Here is a 24,142-nt window from a genome sequence, read left to right on the forward strand (position 1 = left end):
CCTTTTGAAGCCGTCATGGTTCTTCATTAAGAAGTATTTATTAAAGAATTTTTAGTTTTCATGCCATTGACACAGTGGATTGTAATAACTTGCCTCTTGAAAAATATCAGAGGCAATTAGTCCTTATAACAATTAAGCTGATTGAAGCAGTGTGTCCATCATTGTTCTGAATTCCTGTTCTTATGTTGTTTTTAATTAGAACACAGAGTTACTTCTCAAGACTAGGTTCTTTGCTGTTTGGCTACTTCACAGTATATGTACAGTATGCCTAAAGTTATAGAGAAATGTTTGCTTTTATGTTGACTTCAGTGAGCTTTGGATCACATCCATAGTGTATGTAGCAGATGTTTCCTAATTCAGAAACTGAATTTTATTATTGAATATCGGGAGCTGGAAAATAAACAATTTCTTCAATAACATATTAAAAGCTTAGAGTTAAAATTACAAAAACATTTTTTGCTAGATTCTCAGCACTTCAAATGCAGATTTCCCCATTATGTGCTGTCACAAAGATATTTAAGGTTCTATGATTAACAATTTACGGTAACTGAACAGAGAATATTGTTTTATAGAGCACATTGGTCTGGGCATTGTGATATGACATAAAGTATTGGCAAATATATTGCAGATAATGCTAATTCCACAAAATTCCAGAGCTCGTGATTGACAGTCAGTGGGCACATCAGAGCACCCAACTGTCTCAATTGGATCTCTAGGGGGACATACACAGGCAAGGGAGAAAAACCTGAACAGATAACGTCTCAAGAATGATCTAAAGCTAGGATACAGTGTAGGACAAATGAAGGTAGAATGGAAGGAGCAGAACAGAGGGAGACATAAGGAGTGAGGGCAACAAAAGGCTACAGTAAATCACAACTGTTCACATTTGGCATTGAGACTCTTTAAGACTGTCCCAGGCTGCCCAAGGTAGTGTTCCAGTAGACCTTTATCTTGAAAAGGAATCATTAAAACTCACTCCAAAGACGTGGCTCTTCAGAACTTGAAATCTGAGACGGCAGCCAGGATTTTGCATCTCGTATGGAACTTGACAAATTTCTGCACTCAGGGCCACAAAACTTTTAGAATGATAGCACTGTATATGTAATTTTCTCCAGTGGGGCATTACTTTTTAAATTCGGTAATCCATCTTGTACTAGTGGTTACATTCATGTCCCCCCCCAACAGTGTGCAATAAATTTCTAGGTTATACAAAGCGTAAAACAAAGCGGGTTATAAGGTTTTATGGCTAAATATGGCTAGCTTCATTCAGCAACTGAATGACATAAAAGCAGGGACTAAGCTTTTGAAAAACTTGAAGGAATTTTTTAATTTGAGGGGACATGCATTTTGGGGAATATGACACAATTATATTTAACTCATAGAGCAGAGACATAAGTAACAATTGTTTACTCAAGAAAAGCCAAGTTATGTTTGGAAATAGATTGTTAAATAAAGTTTTAGGGAAGCATGATGCATGATACAGAGAATGCACATTCTCTCTGTAGTAATAGGCTTTTCAGGACCTGAGTCAAATGTTTAATAATGTTTACTTAAAAGTTCCTTTAGGCTTGTATTTACCTAATCAACATTTGATCAGAGAGAACCAATTTCATATTTTTTATTTAAGAACATAAGGAACTGTAAAGTTAACTAATTAATTTATTATACTTCCCTAAAGCAGTAAATAATATAAGAAACAGATTAAGAGTGCAATGTAAATCAAATTAGCAAAATCAAGGAGTTAACCATAATACAAATTAAAATTCTTTAATTTTTAAAAAAGAACCACTTGAGAACAATTGGTCAAATCATTGCATGAGCATAATCAGTAATAAAACCACAAAATTAAGATAACAGTAAGGATAGGCTAAGTAAATTGATCAATCTCTATGCAGTTTATTTAGTAGCTTACTTTCTCTTGGGATATAATAGAGGTTAAGGTTGGAATCATCACACATCCCAGGCAACCTCTAGTAATCAGTGGTAAGATTTGCTTTTAGCCTAGGTTGTACTATAGGGTTATATGTTCATGCTATTAGGATATGTCTGTGCTGTATGGTAAACTGAGTCTGTGGGGCCTGTGTCTGTGGACTCTGTTGCCAAGCCTCAGTCGGGCGCCTGCTCTGCATTGTAAACCTAGGTTTACCATTGCTGGACCCAGGTCTCCCATGCAAACGTTCATACAGCATTATACAGACCATCTGTCTTGGGTCTGCTGCTGGAACTGTGTTGACACTGCAGAATGAAAGGGGTTGGACCCCAGTTGCATTGGGATTGCATGCCTGAGTCAGACTGATTTGTGTGTGAATGATAGGGGGCTTGGGCTTAAAACAGTCTGAGGGTAACTATGCTGTGTAGACATACTCTTACTGGCCCACACATACATTCTCCACACCCATCCCCCCCAAAAAAAACAGTGACAGGTCTTTCCTGGCAGGCTTCCCTCCATAGGTATTCAGGTATCTGGTTAAGGAAACAAAAAGAAAAGTTACTTGGGTGGGGAGTCAAGTGCGGGGTGGGGGGAGAAGGGGTTATCTCTTTGGCTCACTTGCTTTCTGGAGCTTCAGGGTCAGTTTGGAACTGCAGGGAAATAAGCCATCTGGTTATCATTATGGTGATCTTGGAGAGCACACTTCTTCCTTGTTTACTTAGTCTTTTAAGGGTGAAATTCAAGCTGGTATCATCCCATAAGACCTTTCAGTGTATCAGACATTTCAAACCCCAATTGTATTTTCTGATCCTGGTCAAGTGAAGTCATTCTGACCTTTGGGTCCATCGTGCTGCCCTCCTTTCTGCAGTACTGTTTCTTTGCCACATCCACAAATCCATATATTTTTCCCAAGCAACCAATAATGGGAATAAGAAGAGAGGATGACTTGACTCAGGTAAAGGGAATTGAGGTAATTCTGGTGAACAGTCAGGGCTCCTGTATGGCTTTTTGGAACTTTAAGGCCTGGCCACTTTCCTAGTCATAACTTTGACTTAGAAAAGATGTTCGTTATCCATTCACATATCTCATGATTACACTTTCTCAAGACCTATGAGATCTCATGACTGCAATAAAAAAATTACTGATCTGTCACCTTTTCTGGGGAATTATGTGAAAAGTTATTTTGTTCTGTCAAAGCTTGAAGCTGCCTCAAAAGTAAGTCCTGTTAACATAACTTTAATTTGCCATAATTTAACAAGTTTAATGTCTACATTACTATGGGCCTATGTGTCCTACATATAAATCAAAATTCACCCTTACGTTAATTGACTCAATATCACCAAAAGGATTAAGAATGAAAAATTCTCATGGCTCTTAATCGTGGTCTAGAGAAGGGGTTCCCAGACTTGGTTTGCGGCTTATTCAGGGTAAGCCCCTGGTGGGCCATGACATGCTTTGTTTACCTAAGCATGGTGAACCGCAGCCACTGGGAGCTGCGAGCAGCTGTATCTGTGGATGCTCAGGGAAACCAAGCGTCTCGCAGCCCACCAGGGGCTTACCCTGAACAAGTCATGAACCAAGTTTGGGAACCTCTGGTCTAGAGACAGTTTTAAGTAAGATGACACCCAAGTCACGGGTCTGAGTGCTGTGGAGCACATTTTTAGTCATGATAGTAGGAGAGAAGGGAGAGTTTAAAGGGGAAAAAAAGAGGTGCTCACGTTCGGCTACGTTGATTTTTGCGCTGCTCACTGGCTATTCATGAGGTATTAAAAAGGTGAGCCTGAAATGCCGGGCTTGACAGAAGAAGATAGACTTGAAGCCAAAAAAAGGGTTGATTTTGTTAACAACCAGTATAAAGATAACTTTGTAAGTGGATAAGATCTCCCAGTGAGAGGTTGTGAAGAGAGAAAAAGAGGTGGCCTTGGACAGAGCCTGGTATATCTTTCAAATCCCAAGTGACTAGAGCAGAAGACCATTTCTATAGCCATTCTTATGATGTAGTAAGGCAAACAAAATGCAGAGGAATGTCCAGAACTTTTACTGAAATCATACAGTAGTCCCTGTGCAGAACAGATAAGAGCTTCCCTCTTCCCCATGCACTGAACCAGATATGCTGATTTTGCCAAACCAATAAAACCATATCACCGTTGGGTAGGAACATATTTTCTTATGGGATGCCATCCTTCAGCTACTTTTGTGTGTCTCATCCCTCCCACTGACAAAACGTTGTCTTATTCTGGAGTTTTTGTATTTCTTCATAACCTCCTATTTCACAGTACTTACTTATAGGCAATTACGAGAAAGAGGCTATAAATCTGATATGACTGAGGTAACTGTTTCATTTTGATATAAGTGCTTGGTTTTTCTTTATCCTCAGATATTTTATTTTCTTGGTTTCTACAGCTGCTCTATTCCCGGGGACTGTTAATTGACCTCCTAACTAAGTCTAATGTTAGCCGATATGCGGAGTTCAAAAATGTCACCAGGATTCTTGCATTTCAAGAAGGAAGAGTGGAACAGGTACTGTAGAAAAATGCACTATATAAGTTGAATCAATTTCTTAAATATAAATGAGCTGAAATTGATATTCATGAGATGTTTTGCAGCTGTTTGTTAGTATTTTTCCTGGAAAATGTGTCTATTTGCACTGTGGTGTGATAAGCAGTTACTTCTGTTGTCTCACTTCATAAATTAAATATTAGGGTATTGTTCCGTTGAAAGAAGCATGTGGAACTGAATAGACTACTGCCTTAGTAGTCAAACTACTATTGACTCAGCAGTTAAATCTCAGAAAAAAGCCAATTTTAAGTTTTCAGATTACAGAGCTAGATTTGATCTGTCCTGGTTAGGAGGGAAATGCCATTGGCCTAATAATGGCAACAGGAGTTATTTGGCAAAGTTAAGAAAAGTTGTTCATATTTAACTATCTCTGAAGTTAGCTAAGATGCTATTGAAGATTATAGGAAATAAAGAAAAACAAAGAAAGTATTGGGATATTCTGGTTATTGGGAATAAATGAATTTTAAAATGCTCATCAGGTAATCAATATAACAAATAATCTTTCCTTTCTTCCCTTTGAAAAACTAGTAAAATATTATTTTCCAGGTACCTTGTTCCAGAGCAGATGTCTTCAACAGCAAAAAGCTCACTATGGTGGAAAAGAGAATGCTTATGAAATTTTTGACATTTTGTTTGGAGTATGAACAACATCCCGATGAATATGAAGGTAGTGTGTTTTCACTGAAAAGTTACACAGCTATGTGTTCATTCAGTTACCAGTAGTTTTGATAGTGCTCCTGTGTTTTCACCCATTTACTTTTATGGATTCAGTTTCAAAGTATGTTTTGACCTTTTCACTTCAATGTTAAATTCTGCTTTTCAAACTCCCACTCCTTTATTTTTCTCAGTTTCACTTAATTTTTTCCTCTTTTTTCCATAGAATATTGCTGCTGGTTTGCAAAATGTTATAAAGTAACTTTTAACTGAGGTATTTGCTTTCATATGATACGATATACATGAATTTCTTTCTCTTTTGGATAATGCATTCATCTTATTTTCGATCATTTGAATTGGATTTTGGATTTTGTGACTATCTGGAACCTACTGAAGGTGTGAAAGGATGTAGTATATGCTCTCCAATCCTGGAATGAGAGAGTAGTTTGCTTGAGGCATTCTGTGCCCTCTAAAGTTTAGGGGCTGAGTTAGAAAATATGTGGAAAATAAAATGGCAACAATGGAGAGAGGAAGTGAAGACATTACAAAGATTTCAGAGACTGTAGAATCCAGATGCCTTAATAGACTACAGAAAATGTAAAATGGCATTGTTTTTGAGCAAAAGAAGTATTTGAATAGGTTTGTCACACAGGAATGTGTTTAAGGGAGGGTAAGTGAATATGGAGTTGTTTTGGCTGAATATGACCATTGGATTGGGTGTCAGAAAGGATAGCAGGCAAGATGCCAAGCATGTGCCAGAAAAAAAGAGAATTTGTCAATATAGATAATGAAATGATAAAACTAGCAGAGGGAAGTATGTGACGGACTAGTGATGAACTCAGAGATCCTGAAGGTAAAAACTCATTAGGCCAAAGTGCTTTATAGATTACAGGCAATTTCAGGTTTGCTGCTGGTGGAAGAAATAGAGGTGCTCAGAGAAAGAATATAAGGTGGTATTTAGAAAATTTATTAGGTACCAAAAAGGAGACACCACATCAATTTTAGATGCAATTCATTGATTCATATACTGGCATGACATTCGATTTATTTTACTTCCAGAGATGGTTACACAGACTTTGTTACCAGATTTTAAAGCCACCCTTGAAATAATTGGATATATTTTTAGTTAAACTTAACTAATTGAAATTTTTGAGAAGTTTAAAGCTCCTCCTCTTGAGACTATGTTATATTCATTTGAGAAGACAGCTTTCTAATGGAGTGCATGGCAGTGCATTTTTTTTAAAAGCTTTTTCTCTAAAATGTAATGTGTAGGAAACCTAAAATACAGAAAGGCCAAGGTACCTTTTTTTTATAAAGACAATACAATAAAAGAAAATGAAGCGTATTTTAGGATTTGTTGCATGGCTATACATAGGTAATAAAATATATTTGTAATAAAACAGTGGCTGAAGCTCAAATAAAAATATACTTTTGTAATATTTGTCCTTGAACTGTAGAAAATGTCTGAATTATAGTCCTGAATTTTGAAATGTCCAGAATAAGCCTAAGAAAAGAGACTTCTTAATTATATAGTGACATGTGTAGCTGAAATACAGCAGATGCCATTTAAAAGAGAGAGAAAATGTATTAACCATGGTAATTAAATTTAGCCCAATATTTGAATTTTCTATTTTAAGTGTGAGAAGTGTTGCAGACATGCACTATCTGCATTCAGATAGTTTCTTAAGGACTTATGTATCTACAGGTGCATCAACAATAATGTTTAGGAAAGGAAAGTAAATCCTAATCAGCTGCTCTTCATTCTCTGATATATCCCATCTACACTCAGTTGTTGCTTTTTTATGAATAAAATGTCAGCCATGTACAATATATTCCAAGTGTTCAGCATTCAGGATTAAAATGCTATTCTAAGGGCTTGTATACTTTAACTACACCCATATAATTTTAAAGTGTTACAACACCCACATCTCCCAAGTGATGCAACTTGTTTTAAGATGTCTCATCCCTCCTGAGCTTATCCTTGTCACTTATAGGAATAAGCTATATTAGTGTAAAGGCACCTGTATGCTGCTATAACTGTCCATACTAGGGGTTGTACTAATTTCACTATTTTGGTAGAAAACTGCATCCCTAATAGAAATAGCCAAATTGTACAAAAAATGTATTTAGATCAGGCCTAACTCACTGAATAGATGAAAATGTTTTTAGGTGTGTCACTACTACTCTGTTCTCCTAAAACCTGCCAGACTACTGAAGTCTCCTCACAGGCAGTGGATTTCTGTCATTCTTAAAAGTTAATTTTTAATGAGATTCTTTTTTAATTCAGAGTCAAGGCTGACAATCCATTTTTAACTTCCGTCGCTTTGGCTTACCCAATTCCAATCAGACACATCGAAAAATTAAGTTGTCATTACTAAACTCTAATATTTTCTTTTGTGTTCACCTTTAAAAATATTTAAATGTAAGAATTTCTTTTGATTGGTACTGTACTAGGAGAAAAATTGCTCTGTTAAATTGCATCCTTTACTTGAATTGTATTTTTTTTTCCTGTAACAGATTACAAGGAATGTACATTTTCAGAATATTTAAAAACCCAGAAATTAACAGCTAATTTGCAGCACTTTATTCTGCATTCTATTGCAATGGTATCGGAGGCTAACAGTGACACCATAGATGGGCTCAAGGCAACAAAGCACTTTCTTCAGTGTCTTGGCCGTTATGGCAATACACCCTTTTTGTTTCCTTTGTATGGTCAAGGAGAGATCCCACAATGCTTCTGCAGGTAAGCAGGACTTTTTTTTTTTTATACTAAGTGGAAATATTTGATAATCTAATACTAACTCATTTCTGTAGATGTGTAATAACATCACTTTTGTTTGCCTTGTATTTTTGTAGACTAGAAAATTCTCAAATCATTCTTACACTTTTTTTGAAAAGAGATTTCTTCCTTTAGAGCAGTGTAACATTGAACTGGCCATTTCAGTGTGACTGCTTAGAAGAAGGGGGCAGAAGTTCATCTGTTTTTAAAAAGCAGAAATTAAGATTCTGCTAAATTAAATATTATGGCATAAATTTAACAGTGACTGACTGTAAGTAGAACTTTTTGACTGGCTACCTAGTTTTGCATAAAGCATATTCCAGTTGCATCATATTCACCCTAATAAGCATATTTCCATAAAACATATGGAGTGCAACGTCATAGGTAAGTTAAAGGAATTTGTGCTTCAGTCCTCCACACACTTAACTTGGTGAGACAGTTGCCAGAAAGTACTGTGACAGGGTGAATCACAGAACCCCCACCCCATCCCAGGGAGCTGCCACCTGGTGTGCCAAGACTACGTCTGCTCTTGCTTTCCCTGCCAGCTCAGGACCCCAGCACCCTGTCTTGCTGATCCAGTCATGTCCGTCTGCTCCAACAAAGACCCAGGGTCTGAATTACTTGCCCCAAAGCTGCAGACTTAACAGAAGGCAGCTTACAGAAGTGTTCTTGTCTTTAACATTCAGATGCTCAACTTCCAATGGGGTCTAAACCCAAATAAATCCGCTTTTATCCTATATAAAGCTTATACAGGGTAACCTCATGAATTGTTCACCCTCTATAACACTGATAGAGGGGTATGCACAGCTGTTTGCCCCCCATGTATGAATATATACTCTGGGTTAATTAATAAGTAAAAAGTGATTTTATTAAATACAGAAAGTAGGATTTAAGTCTTTCCAGGTAGTAACAGACAGAACACAGTAAGTCACCAAGCAAAATAAAATAAAACATGTAAATCTGTCTGATCAAACTGAATACAGATAATCTCACCCTTAGAGATACTTCAGTAAATTTTTTCCTCAGACTAGACACCTTCTGTGCCAAGGCACAATTCTTTCCCTTGGTACAGCTCTTGTTCCAGCTCAGGTGGTAGCTAGGGGATTCTTCATGATGGCTCTCCCCTTTTTCCTGTTCCACCTACTTGTATATCTTTTGCATAAAGCTGGAATCCTTTGTCCCTCTGGGTCTTCTCCTCCCTCCCCCCTCTCCAACCCCCGAGTGGAAAAGCACCAGGTTAAAGATGGATTACAGTTCAGGTGACATGATCACATGTCACTGTAAGACTTCATTACCCACTTGCTAGCACACAGGTATACAGGAAGACTTACAGGTAGAACAGAGCCATCTGCAGTCAATTGTCCTGGTTAATGGGAGTCAAGATTCCAAACCACCATTAATGGCCCACACTTTGCATAATTACAATAGGGCCTCAGAGTTATATTTCAATTTCTAGTTTCAGATACAAGATTGTTACATTTATACAAATAGGATGATCACACTCAGTAGATTATAAGCTTTGTAATGATACCTTACAAGAGACCTTTTGCATGAAGCATATTCCAGTTACATTAGCATATTTTCATAAAATCATATAGAGTGCAATGTCACAGTACTCTGCCCTTTGTGTCTGTTTGATAATTGCTTACTAGATAGTCATATTGAATGTTTGGGGTCATGCAATGACAATATAATATGAAGAACACCGTTATTGGGCACAGTTATCAGATGGTAGTCATGAATCCTGAACTTAATGAAGATTCCACAAAGACACATGAAAGTTATTAATTTTTGTATTGGTAATTTTCTAGATGCGTAATTAGAGTAAAAATAAGTCTGGCGGCTATGCAAGAAGGCTAATATGCACTTTGAGTTTGGTTCCTGGGCCAGTATCAGCTTCTTCAAAAACAGCTGTAAGAATTCTTTCATAATCACTATTGTTGCCTGATTTTGGAGGTTAATATTATGTTAGATTACTTGGCGAGCCTATAACCCATATTACCTGATCAGAAGATAAGGGTCTCGTCCCAGAATCAGGCTACACAGAGTTTGCAAGGACCCTCTGGAGGTATGACAAATATGTTCACACTGAGACAAATGTAGGCTTAAAGATTTTCTTTGAGATAAATGGAATAGTAATCAAATGGTAAAATAATTGGAGTTAAAAGGCAATAATATTGTTCTAAAGGTAGATGTGATATTATGCACTATAAAGCTTTGGATTAATATACTCAGTCTTCCTTGATAACCTAGTGGTAAGAGACAAAGGACCAGCCTCGCCTCTGGCATGCCAAGAGAGTTCAGATTCCTCAATTCTTGAGTGGAACGTGCAGAGTTTAGGAGAAGTTTAAAGAGTTAGAAGCTATCAAAGCTAATAAACTGCCTTAAAATTTATGATTAAGAACTAACAGATGAATACCCTAATAAACAAAAGGGGAACTAAGAATGAAGAAGCCTTGAAACTTCCTTGGCGTGGTGGGCAGTGGCAGATTAACAAATTTGCCACCCCTAGGCCCTCAAATATTTGCTTCCCCCCCCCCCCGGGCGCCAGCTCACCTCTATTCCTTGCGGCAAGCCTGGGAGGGAGTGGGGGGAGAAGGGGAGTTGTGGCGCGCTCAGGGGATGACGGAGGTGGAGTGATGGTGAGCTGGGGCAGGGAGTGGTCTCCCCCTCACCCTTGCCCCGGAGAGTTACTCCCTGCGCCCGCCGGCCCCAGGTCACCTCCGCTATCCCCCGAGCGCACTGCTACTTGCTTCTCCTTCCCTCCCAGCGCTTTGGCACGGCAAGCCTGGGAGGGAGGTGGAAGGAGAGAAGAGCGGTGCGCCTGAGGGAGGAGGCGGGCCAGGGATTTGGGGAAGGGGCAGAGCTGGGGAGGGGGCGCAAGCAAATTTGCTGCCCTAGGCCTAGGTTTTGTTGGCCTCGGTGATAATACACCGCTGGTGGTGGGTCACCCCTCTCATAGAGCTTGGGCACAGAAGGAGTGCTCAAAGCTCAAACTTAGTTTCCTCACCCACAAAATGTTAGGGTACACTTACTCCATAGGCTGGTATGTTTGTGTGTATTGATGACATACATACATATTAATGACATTAGCTCATTCTCACATCTGTTATTTCTGTCCTAACCGGTTCTTTCAGTTCTTTCTAAGTTCCAAATTGTGTTGTACCTGGGCTTGTCTACATCAGAAAGTTGCAGCGCTGGTGAGGGAGTTACAGCGCTGCAACTTTGAAGGTGTACACATCTGCAGGGCACCACCAGCGCTGCAACTCCCTGTTTGCAGCGCTGGCCGTACTCCCGTTTTGTCTCGGGTGTAGAGGATCCAGCGCTGGTGATCCAGCGCTGGTAATCCAATGTAGACACTTACCAGCGCTTTTCTTGACCTCCGTGGAAGGAGGAAGCCTCTGGTAATCAAGCTGGTCTCCTTCCCCGGCTTGCTCTCGCGTTCCCGGAACCCCGAGCAAGCAAGTCTCCTTCCCTGCGGTTTGCAGGGGGGTTCGGGGAACGCGAGAGCAAACCGGGAAAGGAGACCAGCTTCGCCGCGGTTTGCTCTCGCGTTCCCCGAGCAAGCAGGTCTCCTTCCCTGCGGTTTGCAGGGGGGTTCGGGGAACGCAAGAGCAAACCGCGGCGAAGCTGGTCTCCTTTCCCGGTTTGCTCTCTCGTTCCCGGAACCCCGAGCAAGCAGGTCTCCTTCCCTGCGGTTTGCAGGGGGGTTCGGGGAATGCGAGAGCAAACCGCGGCGAAGCTGGTCTCCTTTCCCGGTTTGCTCTCTCGTTCCCGGAACCCCGAGCAAGCAGGTCTCCTTCCCTGCGGTTTGCAGGGGGGTTCGGGGAACGCGAGAGCAAACCGCGGCGAAGCTGGTCTCCTTTCCTGGTTTGCTCTCTCGTTCCCGGAACCCCGAGCAAGCAGGTCTCCTTCCCTGCGGTTTGCAGGGTGGTTCGGGGAACGCGAGAGCAAACCGCAGCGAAGCTGGTCTCCTTTCCCGGTTTGCTCTCGCGTTCTCCGAACCCCCCTTGAAGCCGCCCAACAGCGCTGCAGTGTGGCCACATCTAACACCACTTGCAGCGCTGGTTGCTGTAAGTGTGGCCACTCTGCAGCGCTGGCCCTATACAGCTGTACTAATACAGCTGTAACAACCAGCGCTGCAAAATTTTAGATGTAGACATGGCCATACATATTAATGACATTAGCTCATTCTCACATCTGTTATTTCTGTCCTAACCGGTTCTTTCAGTTCTTTCTAAGTTCCAAATTGTGTTGTACCTGTTAAAGTTAAAGAGAGTGTGAATTGAGGTAGCCTGCGTATACCACCCTGCTTGAATGCATCCTTTATCTATTATCTGAGGGTAGCCTTGTTAGTCTGGATCTGTAAAAGCAGCAGAGAGTCCTGTGGCACCTTATAGACTATCAGACATTAGTACTTGTGGCACCTTAAAGAAATAAATGTGTTAGTCTCTAAGGTGCCACAAGTACTAACATCTGTTAGTCTATAAGGTGCCACAGGACTCTTTGCTCCTTTATCTATGTTAAAGGTCGCAACCATATATGGACTTTATGCTTTAGCTCATCACTATCTATCTAGGTGAAAGGTCCCAAACACATATAAGCTATCTTTGCCTTAGCTAAACATATAGAAAGTACTGTAGGTCCCTTGCATTACAACCAAAACAGTCTAATATTAACCTATAAATAATCAAACCCATAAGAAAAGATATAGACAAGCAACCAGGCCAGCTCTGTAGGCTAACTGTGAAGAATTTTCCTCCATCTGTGGGGAAAATCTCCATGGCTGCTGTGAAGATTTTATTGCTTTGTTTTCAGTTTCAAAAGTGGACTCAAGGACTTGCCCCTCAGACAGAACAAATCCAAACTGGCAATCACAAGCTGATGTGACATAATTATGTTGCTATCATAGAAAAGTCCTGCTCATTTTAAAAGCAATGACATTATATCATTATATTGCTTTATATTAAATCCTATGCTTATTCATACTGGAGAAGAAATAAAGACGTGTCCTTCCTTTCTCTTCACAAAATCTCTACAGTATTTGGAAATCCAATTCAAAGTGCAACATAAATAGCATTTGCATGTAACATTCCCAGTTTTCTGAGTCCTGATACTGCATTGTTCACAGAATGTACAACTACTGCAGTTCTGGATTCTTACTTCAAAAATTCTTGTACTTCTGTACTACACACAGTCCCTGAAAATAATTAAGATAAGAAGAGGCATTGATTCTAAAATAAAAACTCTGACAATACACAGCAGTCCTCTTGTTGTAGAAACATTGCTGGGGCCATGACAGTGACACTCATTTCCTTAGCTCCAAAGTCTGGCTTATAGGATGGTTAATCATGTTACTAGGGTATGTGTTTCTGGAGGGGCAAGGGAGTCAGACTGGAGCAAAGGCTCTTAAGCAAAGTAAACTGTTGTGGGATAAAAGGGAAGGTTGTCTCATGGATTGGTAACTGGTTAAAAGATGGGAAACAAAGGGTAGAAATAAATGGCCAGTTTTCCGAATGGAGAGAGGTAAATAGTGGTGTCCCTCACGGGTCTGTACAGGCCCAGTCCTATTCAATTTATTCATAAATGATCTGGAAAAGGGGATAAACAGTGAGATGGCAAAATTTCAGATGATACAAAAATTCTGAAGTCCCAGGCAGACTGCAATGAGCTACAAAGGATCTCTCAAAACTGGGTCACTGGTCAACAAAATGGTGACACAGATGAAACTCAGTGTTGATAAATGCAAAGTAATGCAATTGGAAAACATCATCCCAATTATATGTATAAAATTATGGGGTGTAAATTGGCTGTTACCACTCAAGAAGGAGATCATCGTGGATAGTTCTCGGAAAACATCCACTTCATGTGCAGCAGCAGTCAAAAAAGCAAACAGAATGTTGGGAGTCATTAGGAAAGAGATGGATAATAAGACAGAAAATATCATATTGCTTTTATATAAATCCATGCTATGCCCATATCTTGAATACTGCATGTAAATGTGGTCACTTCATCTCAAAAAAGATATGTTGGGCTTGGAAAAGATTCAGAAAAGGGCAACAGAAATGATATGGGGTATGGAACGGCTTCCGTATGAGGAGAGATTAATAAAACTAGGACTTTTCCGTTTTGAAGAAAGACGACTAGAGATCTATGAAATCATGACTGTTGTGGAGAAAGTAAATAAGGAAGTGTTTACTCCTTCTCATAACACAAGAAGTAGGGCTCACCAAGTGAAATAAATAGGCAGTGGGTTTAAAACAAACAAAAGGAAATATTTTTTTCACACAACGCAGTCAACCTGCAGAACTCCTTGCCAGAGGATGTTGTGAAGGCTAAGACTATAACAGGATTCAAAAAAGAACTAGATAAGCTCCTGGAGGATAGGTCCATCAATGGTTATTAGCCAGGATGGGCAGGGATGGTGTCCCTAGTCTCTGTTGGCCAGAAGTTGGGAATGGGTGTCAAGAGATGGATCACTTGGTGATTACCTGTTCTGTTCATTTTCTCTGGGACACTTAGCATTGGCCACTGTTGGAAGACAGGATACTGAGACAGATGGACCTTTGGTCTTACCTAGTATGACTGATCTTATGTTTTTAAATGGACACCACTGACCACTAGATTACTCCCTCTCCCTGAGAGTTCAGATAGCCTTTGGAAGCATGACACCATATAGGAATCTCTTCTTATATGCAAGCCACTTTCTCACCCACCCTGTGCAGGTGCTAATGTAGTAACTTATGTATTTGAAGTAAAAATTATGTATATTGTTGTTGTTAGTATAGCACCTATAGGATGCTTTGGATATGTGATGGTATCTGAGACTGGGTTTTCTATAAATGTCATTACAAGGTCTGATGTGGGTGGTTGTTTAGGCTGCAGTGGGTGTGGTAATTTTTACACATACTTGGCCATTGTTTTCTTTGAGAGTGTTCAATGATCGATCGCTTTCCTCCTTTCTAATCTCAAGAACGAAGTCTTAATCTCTATTCTCTTAAGAGGATTCCAGCTTTTAGGCCACTCACAGCTGGAAGGATGATCCTATCGGCATGGGGTTCAAATTTGGCTGTCTAGAGGGTTGACATGATCTCTAAGTATCACGGTGATGGGGGATAGGGAGGTGTATTCTCTCTGAATAGACATTGCCATTGCTGTGAATTAAAGGGCCCTCTTCTCTCAGAGAGAACATGGTGGTATTGACACTGATAGCTAGCATCGGTATAGAATGTCCTGATTTATCCCTAACGTCTGTGACTACGTGAAAACCCTGTTTGACAGGTGGTTGAATGCATGAAAAAAAGGCAGCAGCCATTACAGGCAAACAGTGTACTACTTTACCGGTGCCAGGATTTCTGCAACCCAAGCAGATAAATTCAATGTCAGTTAAGTCTGAAACCTTTTCATTTAGTTCAGACAAATGAATTTGCAACATCTTTTGTGAAAGTGACCAGATAGTAGTTATATATTTGTCTTGCATAAACACTGAATATGAAAAATACATTCCATTGTACCATTTCTGGGTTGAGTTCCTCAGTAGCATGTCTGTATACTTGTAAGAGTAACAGCCCTCTGCCTAATTTCTAAATTCTGCTTTTTGATTTGATTCAATTCAGTAATTTGTTTCAGTAAAATTTTGTTTATGGGGTTTGCCAGTTGTTTTTCCAGTTTGTTTCTTGGGCAAGTATCCAATCCTGTATTGCAAATGAGAATTCAGTAACGTAATGTGTGCAATAGGCTTTTAGGATGTTCTTTGCAAAATGGCTTATTCTTAATTTCTGATGATCTTGGATGACAAAATACATCGTTCACCAACTTCTTAACTAAGCAGATACTTTTGTTTTAGACATTATGGCCCTCAATCCTATAGCTGCATCAGTGTGGGTAGATTGTTAGGCTTGCTTTACTTCAACAGAACTTCACTTGGGCTGAGAGATCTGTGCATGGGAATCAGACTACAGGGATGACTTCTCACCATTTAGCCACTCTAATACTCTGTTTACTAATCTATCTTGCTGTGATGTCTTCTAATATTCTAAACCACCAACCACCTTCAAATAGATGATACAGTAACTCCTCACTTAACGTTGTAGTTATGTTCCTGAAAAATGTGACTTTAAGCGAAATAATGTTAAGTGAATCCCATTTCCCCATAAGAATTAATGTAAATGAGGGGGTTAGGTTCCAGGGAATTTTTTTCGCCACGCAAGAGACTAGCTATAGATATATCTGTAGCTGCGCGCACACACACAATGTGTTTTAAACAAACAGTTTAATACTGGTTGAAGTGGAGGAGTCAGAGGGTGGGATATTTTTCAGGGAATGCCTTACTGCTAAATGATGAGCTAGCAATTGGCTGAGCCCTCAAGGGTTAACTCTCGGTCTACAAGGCAGCAGGAATGAGGAGAGAGAGGAGAGAGCATCGCAGACAGACACACACTGTGTGTGTGAGAGAGAGATGCACATTTCCCCTTTAAGTACACGGCCTTGTTAATTAGATCAGCTTGCTGAGACCGCAACTGCCTGAGCTGTGTCATGTCCCCCCCTGCTCTACAGAAGATGGGATAAGCAGGGGGGAGGGGGACACCCTAACATTAGTCCCCTCTCTTCCCTTCCTGCCGGCCCCCCCCCCCAAGCAAGCAGGAGTCTCGGGGAGCAGCTCCAAGAGAGAGGGCAGGAGCAGCACATGGCAGTGGTGGGGAGGAACAGCTGCAATTGCTAGCCTGCTCTTCCTGCAAGCATTGGACAAAGCAGGCGACTAGCAAACTACGTTAGAAGGGAGCATTGCACAACTTTAAACAAGCATGTTCTCTAATAGATCAGCAACATAACGAAACGTTAGGTGGGATGACTTTAAGGGAGGAGTTACTGTATTTTATTTTCAAACAAACAGTGAGATATTTTCTTTATGTCCCATCAAAGGTGGGATTCTCTCGCTACAATTTCACTTGCGCACCTTTTACAGAAGACCCAAGGAGTTGCTGGCTCAATGGTCAGACAGGCACTATTCTGTTCTACACCTATGATTAGGTTTAAAGGGACCGCATAGTCTTAAACACACTTCTCTCTGGCAATTTTGTACCTATTGTTAGTTAATATCTCTGGGACTATAAGAATTCTTCAAATTGGCCAAACTTTTTGATTGGGCCCACTGTATTCCACTATTTTGGGTATTTTTATTTCAAGTAATGGTCAACATTTATAGTTGGAGTAAGGAGATTATATCTGTGCGGCTTTATGTCAAATTGCAAGCTTACCAGTTTTTTAAAAGATTTAAAGTACCACTGTAATAAAAACTAAAATCTGAAATCTTAACATTTCTTGTTTAAGTCAATATTGAAACAATTTAGAAATCAGTCACAACATCATTTAATTTTGACTGTTATAGATCTACCACAGGTATTGTTTGCTAAAACTGAATAATATCTGAAGTATATTGTTCAGTCTGTATAGTAAAGTGGTAACTCTACTACCTATACATCATATCCTACACTTTTTATCACCAGGTTATCAGAATAAGGTGTCACCTGTTCTGTGATTTCTAGCCACTGTTCTATATTCTGTTTTCATGTAAGCCTCTTAAGCGTTTCTTGCAGCCAGCTACACTGTGTTCTCATCAAGGCTACTGTTATAAATGGCATACATGCATATTTATGTGAATGATTCAAAGACATTTGTAAGTCACATCCTTGCATTCTAAATGGATTCTGCATAAACAGTACAACACTTTATAAGTACTGAAGACATTTGAGTGAATAAAAGCAGCATTAATTCTTTATTGGTTTAAACAGTTAAGTTTTAGTAGAGAAAACTAAACTATTTTATATCACTGTTATGAACCTCCCAGTATGCCAAGGTAGAGATGTGAGATTTCTATCCCCATAAATTGGATTTGTGCTGCAAGGTAGATCATTGGAATCTTCACATTGTGCCATGCCGACAAGCAAAGGAACTTTGTCCAGCCTTTATTATAGCTTCCTTTGTTTTTAACATGTTAATATGAGACCAAAATCATTCTTCCTTTCTTATGAGACAGTATCTGGAATTATGCTTGAACAAAAAAAAATGATGTCCCATACCTTGAAGAAAAGCCTCTCACCTCTAGAATGGAGTGCTGTTTATATTCCCAACCAGTTGAATGTGAGGTATATGCAATAAGGATAGGGAACTGATAAGGAAAGCTTCTGCATTAGCGAAACAGCACCAGCGTGCTTCTGCCTAGTTGTACCTTGGAAATACAGTACACAAAGTAATGCAACACTTCAACATCTTCTGGGAAACAGGGAGAGTGCCAAGATCACAATCAACATGCAACACAAATTATTCTTGCCGCTACACTGTATAAGGCATTAGCGATTGAGTGTTTAGAATATTTAGTATAATTTTGGTCTTTGCATGTAGGGAAACCATTAAAGGACAACCAAAATATTTCCTGGGTTGGGAGGTTTAACTTGCAAGAATTACTAGCTTGACTTGGCCAATACAGTAACTTGATTATAGGAGATTTTCATAGTCACCTTAAAATCCAGAAAGTATGTTTATGTTAATTAGCCATTTGGTGTAGTAACTCATTAATGAACCAGAGAACATGATTTAGAGGTGAGGGGCTAGTTTATAATTGAATCAGGCAGAGTTTCTTTACATACAGTAGTTGAAATATTAAACTGCAATGGCAGCAATAGCAGGAAGGAGGCTTAAATTAATTTGATAGAGGTGGACACTTTATTTTGAGAAGACAAGGATTGGGAATCCCATCTGTCTATATTATGAGGATACGAATGAGGTATACATTGATTCCTAGGTTTTTAGAAGAATGTCCTGATGAGTCATTTGTAGTTACTTTGCCTTTGAAAGTTCCCAGTAATTTACTGTTTTCTATTTCAGACTTTTTTGAAAGACATGAGATTTGGCTCAGAGCAACAGTTTGCTTCAGACTTCTAGTCTAGCTTGTCTGCCTCCCTCCCACCCCAATTTTTTAAGAAATAATTATCTATAACCCCTACTTGAAGTGGTTTCCATCATATACAAGGTTTGTTTGGTTCAATGGCTCTTAGCACCCCCACTCTACACATTGTTTCAGCACTCCGGCTATAATTGATATAAAAGCGAGCAACTCTGAAATGTGTTTTTTCATGGAAAGCTTCTATTCTATATTTGCAGGATGGAAGTGAGTGGGTTTATAATACTTATGGGTTAATGAGGAAAACTACCTAGAGAAATACTCAATGTAAGAATAGCGTTGTATTGTTCCATACTAACTTTATTAAAATACTGTGTACTTCGGTACCTACTTATGATCACTTATTAGCACCCATTACTAAAGTATCTGAGCACCTTCCAAGAGTAAAAATGGTGACTCTTTTCTTGACTGCAAAAGCCTGCTTGAGCTTTTAAATTATTATTGAAAATAGAGTGAGAGTGTTGTAATGCAGAAAGATACCATTGCTAGAAAGCTTAGCTAAGAGGTGTGTTTTGCATTCCATCTGAATGCAGTGGAGTCTAGTGATCATTTTTTACTACTTCTGGTGGTGAGTTCTACAGTCTGTCTCCTGTTAAGGTTCCATGGCTCCCTATTGGTTGACGTATTTGGAACAAAGCTGTCTTGAGAGGTTGTGGAGAGAGACTTTTTTTCAGGGAGCCTGGAGTAATTCCATTCAGGGCTTTGAAAATTGAGGAAGACTCCTATTTTCAATGAGGAACATGTACAAAAAGCAGTAATTTTAAAGTGATTTGTTCCCCATGACCTGTGTTGATAAGCAGGTGGGCTCTTGCATTTTGAAGTAATTAATACTGTTTCAAGACATAAGTCTTCATTTTGTAGATATAGAGAATTGATAGTTAAGCCTAGATCAGGGATTGGCAACCTTTGACACGCAGTCCATCAGGGAGATCCACTGGTGGGCCAGGATGGTTTGTTTACCTGCAGCATCTGCAGGTTTGGCTGATAGCAGCTCCCACTGGCTGTGGTTCGCCGTTCCAGGACAATAGAAGCTGCGGAAAGTGTTGGGGACCAAGAGATGTGCTGCCCGTTGCTTCTTGCAGCCCCCATTGGCCTGGAACAGCGAACCGTGGCCAGTAGGAGTTGTGATTGGCCGAATCTGCGGATGTTGCAGGTAAACAAACCGTCCTGGCCTGTCAGTGGATTTCCCTGATGGGCCGTGTGCAAAATGTTGCCAATCCCTAGCCTAGATGTTAAGAATAAGTGGATCATTATGGCCAGATCCTGAGACCAGTGGGATTTGGGTGCAATTTTCTGACCCAACTGCTGACAGTAGTGAGTATTTTTTTGCCATTAAGGCTATTTGCATTTCAGAGTGAAGAGTAGAGCTCTCTAAGGCTGTGGATTAAGGTAAATCTGCGGATAGATTTCACTGGGTGAAATTACTGTGGAGGAGGAGAATTCTTTGAAGTACTGTTTATTTCCACCAACATCACCTTAATCTTATCTGGGTTCATCTTCAGCCATCTGTTCTTCGTTCTGGCTCTGATCTTAGTTTGTCATTAAGAGAGCAAGGAGAAAATACAGGTTGTCCCTGGGCATCCTAACTGAAATTAGAGTCCCATCATGAAAATGATGAAGATTTGCTTTTTCTCTTGTGATGAGTGGGAAGTTCTGATTAAGATGCATTGCCAAAATCTATGTACAGCCTGAGAATCTAGTTTAGGGTATAGCTGTTTTTGTAGGATGGATCTAAAAAATTCTTGTAAGAAACCAAAGGTTCAGAGATCGTGAGATAATGTGCCTTGCATTGGAGATATCCATGTGATTTGTTCAAGCCTTCCAGGATGAGTCCAATAGTGTTTGTCTCATGTCTTCTGGGAAGCTTATATTTTCCCAGCGTCTGTAGATTAGAACAATGCTCATGATTGATTTGTCCCAGAACTTTCGGGTTTGTCCCAAGACTTGCAACAAATTTGGTGTTGTGTAATTATTTTTTTATTTGTAACTGTAAAACTATAGAATTAATTGCCTTGAGCAACTTAATAGTTCTTCTGTAAACTTAGTGAGCATAAAAGTTGGCATGTTAATAAAGTGTGGGAAATTAAGACATGTTAACCTAACATGGTGTCAGATATGTAGGCAGATAGCATTGAGCTTTATGAAATCAGCTATGGAGTATATCTGTAAAAACAGAACAGCTGATGTTATCAGATAATATATATTATCCATATCTACAATGTGAGTTGAGGCCTAAATTTTAAAATGTGTAATTTGCATATTTGTATCAATTTTTAAGAGAACTACTTTGACCTGAAAATTCATCTTGGAAGTACTGTAAATATGAATCAAGTCAATACTTATGCACATTTTCTTTAAATGCTAAATGTGAACAGTACTTACTTTGCTCCTCTTTTCTGAACTCTTTACTTGCATTTAATTTAAATAGGGCCCTCAACATAGCAATTTTAAAAAAAAACAGATATTTTTCTTTAGTTACAGTTCATATTGGCATAGGGATGCAACATGGGTAAGTGTAGTTAGCATGATTGTTTGTATGATCTGTTTGTTTTTCCCTTGAGGAGAGTGTTTTCCTTGGGATAAACATTAGGGAGGTGAGATAATTCATCATTTCTGAGGCCTGTTCTCTTGTGATGGATGGATAGATTGGTAAAGTAACTCAATAATCCCCGCTGTTTTTTTTTCCAGGTTATTCACAGATCAGTGAGCATTGTCGTTAATAAAGCTATGGAATGCTTTTTTGTGTCCTTGCCCACATTATTTCTCAGGTTTTGACAGTAAGAGACTTTTAATTTGGAGATAACCTTTATGTTGAAACATACATCCTAAGTATATGAAGACCTTTGTGAATAACAGTATCCCTCTTAGAAGTGAACTCTCTTCACGAACTGTGCTTTTGTGTGTCTGTTTAAACAAGTTATTTGAAAGCATTGGAGCTACTGAAGTAATTAATTGGCTGAATACTTGGTATTCTTCAGAATACTAGAATATACAGTATGGAATCCTTCTTTGGGTGATTATAAGGATGTTGTCAAGTGGCTTAGGCTAAAAGTATGTAGATTAAGTAACCCAATAGAAATGTTTCCAATAAAAACAAGCAGTTTATTGCACTGAGAGAGGATTTAAATATTTCCTTGCAGCATGGGAAACACCAACCCAATAGCATTTCTGCTGCATAACACTGAGAAAATGAAACTGACATAGTAATAGTTATAGTTTCACCACTCTGATTGCGTTATACAAATAATGAACCTGAAATCCAAAAAGTACAATTTCTGATTTAATAATTAAGGCAGTTAATACAAGACAAGATTGTTTCTAAAATATTACTTTTATCTTGTCAGCACCCCTATAAGGACCCTATTTAGTACCATAGCAAAACTCCCATTTCTGTTGGAGTAATGAATAGGGCCCTAAAATAGTATTAGCAAAGACTCAGGGCTTGTCTATACTACCCACCGGATTGGTGGGCAGCAATCGATCCAGTGGGGAGCGATAAGTTGACTGCCAAGCGCTCTCCTGTCGACTCAGGTACTCCACCAGAGTGAGAGGCACAGGTAGAGTGGACGGGGGAGTGTCAGCAGTTGACTCACCACAGCGAAGACACCAGGGTGAGCAGATCTAAGTACGTAGACTTCAGCTACGTTATTCTCATAGCTGAAATTGCGTAACTTAGATTGATTCCCCCCCCGTTCCCCTATGTAGACCAGGCCTAACAGCTTGTCTACATGGGGACACTCATGCAAGCTACTTTGTGAGGGCAGAACTGTTTGCAGGTTTGAGGCCTAAGGGTCTAATCCTGGAACAGGATTCTGCATTATGAGGTCAGTGGGATTCACAGCTAGAAAAGCCTCAACTTCAATCTGTCTGTACATAGAAGTTAATCTTGTGATTACTACCAAATGTTGAAATATTCAATTAAACATATGATAAAAATGTACTAGGACGCACATTTTACTTCTGTAGGCTGAACTCCTTGCATGAACTGGGAGCTCCTTGCATCCCTCCATTCTCCCTCAAAAGGTCCCTGTGTGACACCCTCCTGTCCCCTTCTTGTTCAGGGACTCCCTGTAACTCCCCACTCCTTCCCTCATGCCAGGACCTTCTTGTTTGTTCCTCATTCCCTCCTCCTCCCCCACACCAGCGTCTGTGTTCTCTCCACCATGCCAGGGGCTCTGTGTGTGTCCCTTTTCCTTCCTGGTGGGATTAGAAGGGATTAGTGGATGTCAGATGCTCCCTCTCTCCCACCATTGAGGAGGGAGGGTGGTAGGAGGGAGGATGGAATGGGTGAAGCCGCCTTCTCTCTCTGGCTGCTTCTGTTGGTTGAGCTGTGCACCATGTGTGTTAGGTGGTTCCTGACAGACAATAGTAATTTCTATACAATATGTTAAATTCTATTGGGAGGCTAGATGGACATGAGATTAAGTTGCTATTATGTTGGTGGGCACTAGTGGTTTTATCTGAGTCAATTGTAGGGGTTCTTGAAGCTGGGTTTACTGAAGTGCTGTCAGGGACTCCAATGTCTCCCATTTCTCCCTTCATGTTTTCTGATTTTCCCAAAAATCTTACTTTGAAGGTGTTTGTTTTCATTTTCAATATGTTAATATAGCCCATAATGAGAATGAGGCATGTGGTTTGAGAGGAATATAGACCCCCATATTTCCCATAATTTCTAATTTAAACAGTTTTTGCCTATTCCATGTTTGTCATAGTGAAAATATTGTATATCATTGTTTTAATCCTTTTAACTTAATAAAAATGCAACCTATTTTTTGTTACATTGATTCTTTAAGGACAAAGTGGGGAGAATGCATACATATTTTTGCCACTCTCTTTTAAAATATTTTACAGATTACTTTTCTTTAATCCGTATTTGTTTCTCCTGCCTTCAAAGGATAAAGGAAAATAGAAGATAATAATCTTCACCTCCTATTGAGGCTAACCTTGTTTAAATCAGCATTGCATTCATTCCTTGTTCCAGTGTTTAATAAACCTCAAGAGTTAGAATAATATGTCCAGGCAAAACCACAAGCTGCAGAATGGGCCAAATGCTTCCCTGTTGGAAGAAGGTATGATGCTTTGGGGTTTTGTCACTGCCTGCCCTGCAACCCCGGGTGCTTCTGTGCTGTGCTGCTTTGGCTAGAGCCCTGATACCATCAGCCGGCTCACAGCACAGAAGCCTCGTCTTGGCTTCCACCAGCCAAGTTACTCCTTGGAGAGTGACACCAACACCCTTTCCAGTTCCGAGTCTCCAAAACAG

The 24,142-nt window shown here is 39.7% G+C and overlaps 1 protein-coding gene across 1 annotated transcript in view; it reads left to right on the top strand.

The window, feature by feature from the left end:
• Positions 1-24,142, top strand: part of CHM (CHM Rab escort protein) — a 144,669-nt gene that overhangs the window by 55,369 nt on the left and 65,158 nt on the right. Inside the window, exons 6-8 of the mRNA XM_030574380.1 lie at positions 4,334-4,450; positions 5,036-5,156; positions 7,661-7,886. Coding sequence (XP_030430240.1) covers positions 4,334-4,450; positions 5,036-5,156; positions 7,661-7,886 — 464 coding nt within the window. The remainder of the gene's footprint in view (positions 1-4,333; positions 4,451-5,035; positions 5,157-7,660; positions 7,887-24,142) is intronic.

This window comes from Gopherus evgoodei, chromosome 9 (genome assembly GCF_007399415.2).
Source record: "Gopherus evgoodei ecotype Sinaloan lineage chromosome 9, rGopEvg1_v1.p, whole genome shotgun sequence".
Classification (NCBI taxonomy): domain Eukaryota; kingdom Metazoa; phylum Chordata; order Testudines; family Testudinidae; genus Gopherus; species Gopherus evgoodei.